Source organism: Notechis scutatus, chromosome 1 (assembly GCF_049901735.1).
Source record: "Notechis scutatus isolate UNSWTSFEM ecotype Mainland chromosome 1, rNotScu1.2, whole genome shotgun sequence".
NCBI lineage: Eukaryota > Metazoa > Chordata > Lepidosauria > Squamata > Elapidae > Notechis > Notechis scutatus.
The window spans coordinates 116,383,189-116,396,191 of record NC_142009.1 but is presented as its reverse complement, the minus strand read 5'-3'; the positions used below and the strand labels follow the sequence as shown (position 1 = coordinate 116,396,191).

General features: G+C 38.0%; 1 protein-coding gene across 1 annotated transcript; it reads left to right on the top strand.

Moving 5' to 3' along the window:
- The first annotated feature begins 785 nt into the window (after positions 1–785).
- PRSS35 (serine protease 35) lies at positions 786–12,569 on the top strand. The gene is made up of 2 exons (XM_087944075.1): positions 786–1,235; positions 9,785–12,569. The coding sequence occupies exon 2, from the start codon at positions 9,796–9,798 to the stop codon at positions 11,029–11,031; it is 1,236 nt and encodes a 411-aa protein (XP_087800201.1). The 5' UTR covers positions 786–1,235; positions 9,785–9,795; the 3' UTR covers positions 11,032–12,569.
- Positions 12,570–13,003: the final 434 nt, after the last annotated feature.

Below are 13,003 nucleotides of genomic sequence, written 5' to 3'. Positions count from 1 at the left end.
TATTCCTTGCAGACAATCTGCAATTTGCATCTATAGAAACTTTAATGGGGGGGGGAACCCTCCAATGAACCCTTGTATGTGTATGGAAGAGGGGGAAAAACCAAGAAAACAAAGAACCAGCCAGCCTCCAAGTACATTTATAAAACACGAAAAACACTCTGGTTAGCTAGGTTACCTAAAAAAAATTTTTTTTAAAAAAATCACCTCATCTCTCACTTTCTTGTTATGGCTTTTCAATTTAAAGTAAAAGCCATAACAAGAAAGTGAGAGACGAGGGTTTTTTTTTTTAAATTGTACTATATAGAAAAATACCCCTCACGAGAGTCCTCCCTTTCTTGGGATATCTAAATAGACTGCCTAAAGGAGAATAAATCCGAATTGCCCGCTTGCTCTGTGGCGCCCCGTATCGGAATTAAACCAAGGAACGCGTCGAGAGGAGTCCCGAGCAGGAATTACCCGGGAACGAGAACGCGATAGTGTTGTGTATCGACTGCTGGCGTATTTCGCTCTGCAATTAGTCTTGCACGGTTTTGCACAGCGCGCTTCTTCTGCAAAAGCAACCCTTGCAGGTTCCCACCCACCCCCGCCCAATTTGGGAAAGGAGAAGTCCGTTACCACCGACCATCCGTTGTTCCCCCAAGCAAACCGCCGCCAAAAAAAAAAAAAGAGCGCCCTCTGTTCCTCAGGGAAAACGTAACCCCCCACCCCCACCCCGCTTTCTGGTCTCCACGACAGGCGCGAAAAAGCGCCAAATGCCTTTTGGATCTGGTGAATCTGAGGGGGAAGGTTCCAGCCGCTCGGCTCTTGCTCTTGCGGAGCGCAGCCGTCCACCTCGCTGCCCTGTCCGGGAGCGCCGTCCCCACCAGCCCTCCCGCCACTTCGTCGTCCGTCCTTCTCGTTTAGCGCCGCTCTTCCCCCGCCCACGAGGCTGGGAAAGACCCTGGCAAGGCGGGTCCCCCTCCGCCCGCCGCAGTAGCCTTCGCCAGGACTCTCCGAGCGTGCCGTCGCGGCCGCTACTATTGCAGCTACTATCGCCACCATCGCCACCCCCCCACCACTCCCGTAAGAGTCAACCGAAGGCGGCGGGACTTCGGTGGCGCGCTGCCCCTTTGGACGGCTGGCTCTCTGCGCGTGCTTCAGATTTTGGGATTCTCCACTTTGGGACGTCCTCGCGTTAGCGGCTGCAGAGCTTGGGGAGCCAAGAGACTTTGGTGAGCGGTGGTGGCCCGTTTCAGGTGAGGTACCCGGGGTTCCTGGGTTGCGTTGATCTTCAGCCCCCCTCCCCCCCCTCTGAGGAAAAACATCCCTACGGTTGGAGTGGCTTGTCTGGAAGCAGCGCCGTTCCTTGCCTTTTAGGATGATTTTCGGTGCTGAGCAAACCTGCCAGCAAAGCACGATTTCAACGGGCTGTTAAGGGGGGGGAAAACTCGTGGGGTTGTTGACATAGGAAAAGCTGGATGCCAACTTGGATCGTCATCGGTAGCCAAAGGTAGATTTCATGAAAATACGAAACCCAAATGGTCGGGGTGAATCAGAAGTGCGGGTGCGCAAATTGCGCGTCTGGGGAAGAAAAAAAAGTTAGGTTGAGATTCCGTGCCCCTTTAGGAATTGGTACGAGGGAACGGAGCAAATACCGGTCCGGCCATAGGACCATCCCCCATTCCTAAGAGTCACTTGGTTGAGTTGGGCGGCCAAAGAAATGGGAATAACTACATTGAATGAAATAAATAATGCTCTACTGATGAAATCAAAGATATTAAAGACAAATTGGTCGGAAACCTCCGTGAGCAGGATTCAACACTATTTTCTTCTGGTTTGCACATCATTCTTGGAAGTATTCTTAGGAGGGTAACAGTGAAGCCAGAGGAAGATTAAACAGAATTGGGTTTAAAGCCCAGAAAAGTAAGCTTAGGGGTGGAAGTGGTTAGCTATGTGTACTTTAAGTAGAATTTAGGCATTGGTGGATGCATTTTACCATGACAAATATTTTGGTTTTTTGCACCACTGGTACACAAAGGTCTTTGAGTATTTATTGAGCTTCTGTATGGATTTGACAGGGCAAAAGAGTTTGCTCCCTTGAAACAGTCAGCTTTTAAATTCAGAACCAACCCTGCGTTTCCTTTTTGGAAAACTGACACTAATTTTATCCAGATTGCAGCTTCTGAGCTCTTGTGTGTTGGAATCACAAAAGTCTTTCACTAAGGTTACTTATTTGATTTTCAGCTCCAGACACCTTGTTTAAATAAATGAAAATAAGGCAGCAGAAAAGGAGAAAGGGAGGGACCCTAAAATGTAATTACATTTAATAAAAACAGCCAAAGCATTTTGATTAGTCTGTAACACAGAGTTAATTCAGATTCCATGTGAAAGTTTTTGGCTTAAAAGACCTATGGATTCCTTCACTTCTGAATACAAGTGAATATGAGGCAAAATGAAGTCACGGCTAATCCCAATTCCATATTTTTCTTTCATTTTTTAAAGATTTCTTTTATCCTATCTTTATTATTTTTATAAATAACTCAAACCCTGTGAGGTGGGTTGGGCTGAGAGAGAAGGACTAATCCAAAGTCACACAGACGGCATTCATGCCTAAGGATGGACTGCAACTCACTATCTCACTATGAGCTATGGTGGCAGAGTTGTTAGAGTGCAGTACTGCAAGTTACTACTTCTGGATGCCTGCAATTTGGCAGTTCGAATCCCACCAGGCTGAAGGTTGACTCATCCTTCCGAGGTGGGTAAAATGAGGAGCCAGATTGTTGGGGGCAATATGCTGACTCTGTAAACCGCTTGGAGCCATAAAGCACTGTGAAGCGATATATAAGTCTAAATGCTATTGCTATCTCCTGGTTTCTAACCTAGTGCCTTAACCACTAGACCAAACTTTCTTTTACATCAGACCCACAGAAGAGTTTGGCTGCTGGCAAATCTGAACCTATTTTACTTATGAACTATTCCATGGCGCTTCCCAATTTCCACATACCTGTGGAAATTTGAGTGTGAAGGTTTTGTGCTCCCACTGGAATTATTTAGAAAGGAAAGTGATTTAGCAATATATTAAAGATAATTTGAGATTTCAAAGGTCTTCTTATATTGCAGAGTGAAAGGGAAATAGTGTTGACAACCCTAACCCTAAGAACTCAATTAAGTCATTACCAGCACAGAGGGAAGAAAACAGTTTCTTTGCCAAAAGTAATTTTCTCTCTCCTTGTAGTAGTTTCAAGGTTTTTTATTTTTAGAGAATTTTTCTTCCCGTGGGAGCCACTGCCACTTAGGCATTGAAATATTAATTTCCGCGATGCTGCATATACATTGCAATGATTCATAAATCGACTTGTGGGCCATTATTTTGGAAACATACCAGTTCATATTGCATTTTGGATGCAAATGTTCAAGAAATAACTGATAAAATAACTAGAATAAGATTCTGGAGTTTGTCTCAGATTACTGTGCACTGAGCCAACTACACCCTCAGATATAGATAGCTACATTTTATGTTTTCTTTTTCAAGTAGGGTGATGGTGTTTAGTTTCAAAGATCATATAGTATATACTGCCAGTCATTCTCTCAGCCCTAGGAAAGAGGCAGTTACAAACCACTTCTGAAAAAATCTTGCCAAGAAAACTTCATGCACTTTTCCAGGCTTTGCCAGGAGTAAAAAAACTCACCCTAAGGGACAAAAAAAAAAATGGCATAAAATGATTGGATTGGAAGAAAAAAATGGGAGATGGGTGGGAATTTTTCCAGAAGAGAAATAAATAAAATAAAAAGACATCCAGGTGTACTTTAAAACTGAAGCAATTATTAGGGAAACAAAATCTTAAGCGGGAGTCCCAAGAGTGTGCCAATCTTGAACCTTTTTCTAGATAATTCAATCCATTTCAGATAATAATTAAACACCCAACCCGTTGGGTTAGGGTAGGAAATCTACATTTTATACAACTGAAATTCTGAGAAGATATAGTAAAAGTATTCCTTGGGGATGCTATATCTCAATCAAATCAGGGGGAAAAAAACAAGAGACTTTCCAAATTATAAATTAAAACAGGAAGATAGATTGTGATGGCACTCCTAGTGAATTTTATCTGCTTGTACTATAAAGCTTTTACAATCTAAGCATAATAAGGATTAGAGTAAAAGCAGGTTCTGTTGACAGTGGGTTCTATCCATATGCAAGATGTTTTCAGAACTATAAGCTGCTCTGGGAAGTTCTCATTATTATTAAATCTGGCAAACCTTTACAATGTGTTGCATGGATGATAATACAGGTCAAAAGAAGTAAAGGATGAAGTCAGTCAGTGAAGTTCCTTTTAACTGTGCTTATTGCATACCCCTTTGGCCTAATCAAATATCTTACATGCATTTCATGGGTTGGATGCAGAGATTTTTCTCCTTTGCCTTCTTGGCATCTTTCTCAGGCCTTTTTACTTGGAAAGTTCTGCCCATAGAATCCCACTGCTATTTGGTGATTGTTTTTCCTGGCTAGCTTATGGAGATAAGGATGAATAACAGCAGAAAAAGTATTTCCGTACTGTACTGATAGATGATAGGTTGTTTTTTTTTCAAATGTAAGATAGGATTTTGTTTAAGGCCAATATTTAAAGTTCAGGAAGCATTTTATAAAAAAACAAAATGAAATGCTGTGTACTCAGGTTTGCAGAGACTAAAACAGCAGAGAGGGAGATGTATGAATAAGTACATAGGAATTTGAGGAATCCTTGATGCTCTCTGAGTTGGATTGCTTTCTTGTGGATATTTCATTACCCATCTAGGTAACATCTTCAGTGCTAATGAATATGGGGTTTGCTTCTTGTTTTGCATACAGTAGCTTGCCCTATGGGTATTGGTGGGAGTGTGGTTTTCTCTACAGTGGCGCCTTCATATCCCTCTACTTATGACCATAACCGGGACCAGAAAATCAGTTGTTAAGTAAGGCATCACATGACTGCACCCAATTGTATGAACTTTTTGGCTGCAATTATTAAATAAACCATTGAATCATCACATGACCAAGATTTGTTACTTTCCCAATTGACTTTGCTTATCAGAAGTCAGCTGGGAAGGTTACAAATGATGATCATGAGAACATGGGATATGGCAGCCATAATAAATGCACCACAATTGCCAAGCCTCCAAATCACAATGACATGCCATGATATTTTCAGCACTCTCATAACTTCAAATGGTAGCTAACCAAATGATCATATGTCATACCCGAAGCGTATTATTTTTTATTGAATTGTCTGGTGTTAATGCCTTCATTATCTGAGCCTTTGCTACTAGAGAGTATGTGTTTTGGTCTGTTTATTGTTTTTCTTAGCTATTTTTTCTTGGCCCTTTGGAATGGTATGTAAATGTGGTTTACGTTGTGTGTCTGTTAATAGCTGATTTGTCTGAATGCCAAGCTTCCAGGAATTCCCTAGCATTTTTGGACTTAGCTTGGTCTAGGATGCTCACACTTTCCTAATTGAAACTAGGGTTGAATTTGTGCACGTGTTGTGAGAGTAAGGAGTTTTCTTTGTGTCTCCTGACTTCTAGTTGGTGTTCATGGATAGGGTCTGCCAGTCTGTCCTACATAGTGACTAGTACAGTCTGTATGTTGTAGATCGGGGTGTCCAACTCACATCATCATGGCTGTGTCACATGATGTATCGGGATTTCCCCCACTTCACTAAATCGGGCATGGGCAGGGCTAGCATGTGACACATCCGGCCTGCAGGCTGGGAGTTTGACAGCCCTGTTGTAGATGATTCTTGTTTTTTCTTCTTGGGCTATTGAATCTTTAAGTTTACTTAAAAAATTTTGGAAGGATTTATTTGGTTTCTGTGATGCTGTGTGGTTGAAATATTAGATATACCGTAGTTTAGTTATCTATATTCTGCTGTGAGTGTGTGGGTTCTTTCATTGTACAAGAATGGGGATTAAATCAGATAGAAAAATAATGTATAGAAGTGTTATTTTTTTCGTAGCTTGTGTTAATCGTTCTACAGTTGGTTGGGTGGTCAGGCACTTTTTATGAAAACCATTACAATACATACAAGTGTTCAAATCACTACAGAACAACTAAACATCAAATTCAGAAGTAAAGGATCTTTCTTAGCCTTGCTGACAGACAGTAACTAAAAAGTACAAGGACATTCAAAACATATGTACTATCAAGGAACCATTGCTGATTCACACTGTCCATCATATGAATATAATAATATATTCAATGAACATAGTCTGAAGTATTGAAACATTTTTATAATGCATATGCTCTTGAAATAAATTTTCTGCCCTCTAGTGGTTATTTCACAAACATATTTGAGTTTAAGATGAAAGGAAAGTTAAAATTATTTGTTTTACTGTAATTCATCACCCACACAGTCTTCAAATTGAGGCAAAACAATTAAAAATAGATTTAAAACAATATATAAAAATACAATTAGTTATTATATAGCGTATAAAAGATATACTTCAATAACTTAGGCTTAAGCAACTTGCTCTTAGAGTTAGTCTTCCTTAAATCTGGTTTAAATAACTTAAACAAATTTTTAAATAACTTAAATAACAAACAATGGTTAAACTTAACACACAGAGAGAAAAGTCTTTATAAATATGTCCATAGGATAATAGTACAATTAGCACTAAAAAGTATTAGTCTCTGAGATAGTTTAGTAGGATCCTTTCAGATAGGACATAACTAGGTTTATGACCAAAATTGTGCTTACACCACCAAAAATCATTAATCCAAGCATTATTTTTCTATCTGATCTACTCCCCTATCTCCCAATAAAAGAAACCACACATTTCACAGTAGAATATAGTTAACCAACATTTTAGCTCCTTTTAAGAACTAAAGCATACCTTGGCTGATAGGCACATTTGAAAATTGAAGCAATGTTTAACTGTGATAGAAGGATTTTTGTGAGTTTAAAACATGGCTGCAAAAGTGGGAATTGCCAATCATTAACATAAAGGCCCTAAGACGAACTAGTGAGATTTCTCTCCTCATAACCTTCTAAGTGGTCATCTGTCACTCTTTTCAAGGCTTTAATTTTTTTCTGGAAAAATGGTCTTTACTCCCCCACTATTATTATTTTCAAGGAATTTATGGGAGAACTACAGGCCATCTTGAAAGCAACTCTCGTGATGCTATTGCTTAATTTACTAAAGGAGAAAAGGAAAAGTGTCCAGAAGTGCCAATGTTGCCAGTATGGCTGTTTGATTTGTGCCATGAAGAAGGGTGGGTGTTGCGGCCTCATTGGCACCTATGAGAAGCTCCCTTGTGGTAAGCCAAGGAAATCTCACATTACTGAGTACAGTATATGTGGAAATGAATCAGAAGATGGATGAGAAGTTACCTCAGATTTTTATTTCACTACTGGCAGAAGTGAGTGGAAGAGAGACAGAAAACAGGGAAGTGCATGCTTATTGATGTTGTTTCTTTTATTTTTGAGGTGAAGGAGAATATGGTGGCCAGAGGAGGAGTCAAGCCACACGTTTATTCTCTGCTGTGATTAGGATAGCCGCAGTCACACTGTGGCACTGTCCTCCATTACATCAGATGTGCCCACAGTTAATTACAAGTTACCTTGCTGAATTTGCTGCAGTAAGAAGTGTATATTTAACAAACCAAAATGCAATACAAGAAGCTGGTGTGGTTCTTGTGGTTGTGTTTAGGGCTAGTTTCAGAGCACTGCAATATTCATGTTATTCTTTTTATACAAACCATTTGAGGGAAGAGACACTATTAATACCTCCAGGTTTAAAAAAGGATCTCTCTTATTGAAACAACAGGTTGGAAAGGACTAGAAATGTAATATAATTATGTGTGCTGCTGATTTTGAACGTTCATCAAAATAGAGGGAAATAACATTTAATCTATTGTTGCTTTCGAATATACAACTATGGCATCCTGCAGCAGAACATCCCAACTTGGTGTTCTCCACAGGCATTCAGAATAAAATTTACAGAATTTTAGGAATTGCCCTCTGACTAGTTAAGTCCATGCTTAATTTTGAATTACTCAAATTAAATAGTGCAATTTCTATTGATGTGTCAAATAAAAAGTTTAACCCGAAATTAACTTTGGAAGGTAATTGGCTCTGGACTTACTCCAGAAAAGCGATGCAGAAGAGACAAAACAGCTGCATTTCCTATGCAATACAGGGCAGGTGGTTCTTTCCTCTTGTCCTTGCTCTTGGGATTTCCCCTTTCCTCCTAAAACCAGGGTCCCATGGTACTTAACAAGCCATTCTGCCATCTTTGTCTTATCTAAATATGGCTTTGCCAGTGGCTGCTTTTCAAGCTAATTCAAGGGTAAACAGCACAGCAGAAGATAAAAGTTGTTTCAAACATTCCATCATTGGCCAACATGGAAGTACGCTGGATGACTGAAATAGAAAAATGTGAAGATACTCCAAGCAACTACAGAAAAACTAGAGAGCTGGGAGAATGAACTTGGGAGCCATGTGAAAGGGGCCTTAGTGGTTCATTTCAGAGTGGATTTGATTTAAATCAAGTCGATTTAAAGCATGATTTAAATCATTACTAAAATAGCTTGATCTAAAACAACTCAATTTAAGTACTGATTTTTAAAGAGCAGCTGTCATCTCTGTCCCGCAACAGCTCCTCTAACCCGCTGTTGACTCACCGACAGTCCCAATATTGCAGAATATACAGCCTCATGCTACATAACTAAGCTCCATTTCATGCTGAATAAACTAAATTATTAATGTATCTGAAATAGAAAACTACCTTTAGATAGATTTTTTTTTCCCAAAAGCATTTTATTAAAATAAATTTGATAAAAATAAAACATCTGATTTAAATTTTAAAAATCTGATTTAAAATTTAAAAATTATCCATTTTTATCCACCCTCGTGTATTTATTTTACATAGTTTACGAGATATACTGAAGGTCTGGATTCAGTTTGAGTCAACCTAGATGTTTATCAAAGATTCTTGAGAAAGGTATTTCACTTCTGGATCGATCCTGGTTTGTTCTATCTTTAATATTGTTAAATATAACAAGTTCAGTTAGGAGATCTACTGAAAATGCTAGTAAAAAAAAAGATTTAGAAATAAAATTTTCAAAGGCATCCGCTGTGACAGTTTTACCTCAAACTCTTAATTGTTTCTAAAATATGTTAGTTCAGTAGTTATGGATACAGAATACAAGAACTGGAATATGCTGTGTATAAAGTCCTGGATTAAGGTTGAGGAGAGATTGATTTCAATCAACAGCAAAGAATCCTTGATGATTGATTTTGGGGCAGGCAGTTTTTCTCAGCCAACCTACTTCACAGGACTGCAGCTCAGAATAGAAGATGGAGTCAGAGCCCCACATAAGAACCTAGAAGTCCTGAAGGAAAGCAAGGATGTATTAAAATTTTAATTTTTTTTCTAATACTACACAGTACAAGCGTAGAGAATCATATATTTGTAAGGAGATTTTAAAAATTATCAATAAATAAAATATTTCTGTCTTTGCTAGCCACATGAGAAGATATTGGTATATCTAAGATGCAGAATAAAATTTCAAAAACCTAAAACCTAAAAAAAAAAAGGTGCTGATAGCTATTTGAATATATTACCTGTATTATATTTATTGTCTTTGTCCAGTCACACTGATTATTCTGGGAATAAGGAGTACTAAGTCGTAAAGTGGGAGTTTTTCATTGTCTTTATAGGGCCATATTTAATAGTGCTGTGATACAAATTTACAAGATTTATGGTCGCTTTTGTAAATTTATGGTAATTAAAATAATATTTCTCTCACACTTTTTTTTTTTCAAAACAGAAACAAAGCACATGATGGCCTTAGTTCTGCTAATTTCCACTCTTGCCTTCAGCCTCACAAATGGAATAAATCTACAAGATTTTAGCTGGCAGTTAAAAAAAATACCACAGATTGTGAAGGAAAAGACTTTCTTCCTTGACACTCCTAAATATGAAGCCAGTGCCAAATTAGAATTGAGCGGTGTGTGTGGGATTGAATGCCAAAGGACACTGCCAGTGCCACGTTGGTCTGATCTGAAGGAGCTGCTTTCCTATGAGACAGTCTTTGAGAATGGCACGAGGACCTTGACAAAAGTGGAGGTTCTGGGGATGGAGCCCGATGCAGTTGTAAACATTACTACTAAGATGCCAGCAAGAAGGAAGAGACAGGTCTATGGCACAGACAGCAGATTCAGCATTTCAGACACTCGCTTTCTGACCAACTATCCTTTTAACACCGCAGTCAAGATCTCCACAGGCTGCAGTGGTATCCTTATATCTCCAAAGCATGTACTCACTGCTGCCCATTGTGTGCATGACGGTAAAGATTACATTAAAGGCACCAAGAAACTGAGAGTGGGGCTGTTGAAGTTGAAATCCAAAGGCAGTGGCAAGAGACGAAGGGGAGCCAAGAGGAGCAAGAGGGAGATCCCAGAAGTCAAAGAGGATGAGGTTGACTCCAAACTCCAGAAAAGGAGATCTGGCGGTAGAGCTGGAAGAAAACAAAAGACTCTTCCTGTGTTGAATGAGAGGAAGTCAGAGCGTAAGCCTTCTTTCCAGTGGACCAGAGTTAAAAGTACTCAGATCCCCAAAGGCTGGACAACAGATGTGACAAGAGATGTTGCAGTAGATTATGACTATGCAGTTTTGGAACTCAGGCGTCCCCACAAGAAAAAATACATGGAACTTGGCATCAGCCCGAATAGCAAAATGATTCCTGGAAATATGATCCACTTTTCTGGATACGATGCAGACCGAGCTGGCCAACTGGTTTATCGCTTTTGCAGCATATCTGATGAATCCAGTGATCTCTTCTACCAGTATTGTGATGCTGAGCCTGGTTCTACTGGTTCAGGAATCTACCTCCGCCTTAAGGAACCAAACAAGAAGAAATGGAAACGCAAAATCATTGGCATTTATTCTGGCCATCAGTGGGTGGATGTTAACGGAGAACAGCAGGATTACAATGTTGCAGTTCGAATTACACCCCTCAAATTAGCTCAGATTTGCCTCTGGTTAGGGAACAATGACACCTGTGCACAGGGCTAATGATAATGCAGGATCACCTAATATCTAGTAGGGTTAGGCAATGGAAGTCATGCGTTGACTTGCTTTGGTTGTATTTGAACTTGACATCAGAAATTAGATTTCTTTGTATTGAGGAACAACAAAAAACAAATAACTCAGCTTTTATGAGAATTTTTTCTGCTAGGTTAATTAACCATAGACATGAGGTGCACTTAAATCCCAGGTTGTGTATGTATGTATGTATGTATGTATGTATGTATGTATTATGTATGTATATGTCTCCCTCTCTCCCTCCCTCCCTTTCTCTTTCTCTCTGTCTTCTTACACACACATATGTAAGTATAAATCATTCATACTAAAGAACAAATATTCTTTGGTCTTTCAGTTTATTATTCAGTTAACACTTTAAAGAAAAGATTCTTCTCTGGTAACTGGTATTATTAAAACATTTATTATTTTATTTCCAACATGTTAACTTATCTCAGGGTTCTGCTCAAATAAGCATCACACATTCATTATTGAAACATAGAGAGGTAAAAATGGTCTTCACACTTTGATGGTCCTACCAAGTTAGTGTTTAAGTATTTCTAAAGTTTGGGAAAACCATTTTCTTGAATTCTAAACCAATAAATGAAGCTTAATCAAAGTGGCATGTTCCCAATTTGAAGAAAAGAGAACCATGTAATTTAAATGCCATTAAATTATATTTAGAAAATAAACAAAAATTGTATTTGTTTTATTCAGTCACTATTTTGAACAAATCCCTGCCTTTTAAAATATCACAATGGTAACATGAGATACACAAGTTGCACTGTTTCCCAACCTCAACAACATGGGGCTATGAAAACTTCAATTCCTAAAATGCTTAGCAGGGGTTATGCTGGCTGAGGATTTCTGGAAACTTGAAGTTGCTGAGTCACTTAAAGTTGCTGAGATTGGAAAACCTTTATTAGGATTTATCAGTGAACCTTTCTTTCTTCAAATGATAGGCCACATTGTGGAAACAGTTCTTCAGATTTCCACAACTACCAAAGCCAATAATTACCGGTATTTGTTAATTAATCATGATCTAATGTTGTTTACAGAATTTGTAGGTTAACATTTAGGTAAATGTATTACTGATTTCTTATGTATAATTCTTCTTATAAGAATTCTTATGGGTTCTTTTACTAGAAAAGGATTTAAGGTAAGCTTGTTATTTAAAATGTACACATTTCAGTAGTTTTTCAAAATAATATCTCCTGTGCTTTCTGCTTCAAGGATTGTCATGTATGTGAAGGCCATTTGGAGAAAACAAAATCATCGGAACTCTAATATGTAAAGTTAAGGCGAAATATTCCTGGCCGTATGTAATCTTGGTTTTATTAATATTATAATTATTTTAACTTGAATTGATCAACATTTTTGTAAAAAAATGTGTAATAAGAAACAAAGTTTTTAAATATATGTATAAATGTGAAAATCACTAAATTCTTAAAAGCACTTCAGTGTGAATAAAATATTCTTAAATTTGTTTTTTGCTATAACTTTTGAAAAAGTATTAAATGTAGAATTGACATTTTTATTATTTGAAATGTTCATTTCAAAATATTCCATATCAGATTAATTATAATCTACAAACCTTATAGAGAAGTATTCTTATTTTAAATTATTTTTATGAAATATAATATCCTTAATATTATAATATCCATAAGAAAAGAAAGAAGACAATTGTACATCATGATGTTCTCAAAAGATATAAAACATACTAAAGGTTTGCAAGACTAATTTAAAACTAAATTTTATTTGTCTGGAAAATGTGTTCTAGTTTCTGTTATACTCAACAAAATACTAAGCACAATTCACAGGCAATGGATATTCCAATTCAATAATATCACAGGTTTCCTACCAATGGCTTAATAGTATTCTCAAGCAATCATAAGACATCCCTCTTCAAAGAACTATATGTTCTATGTCAGAGTATGAATTGGTATCAATTACTGAAGTACAATGT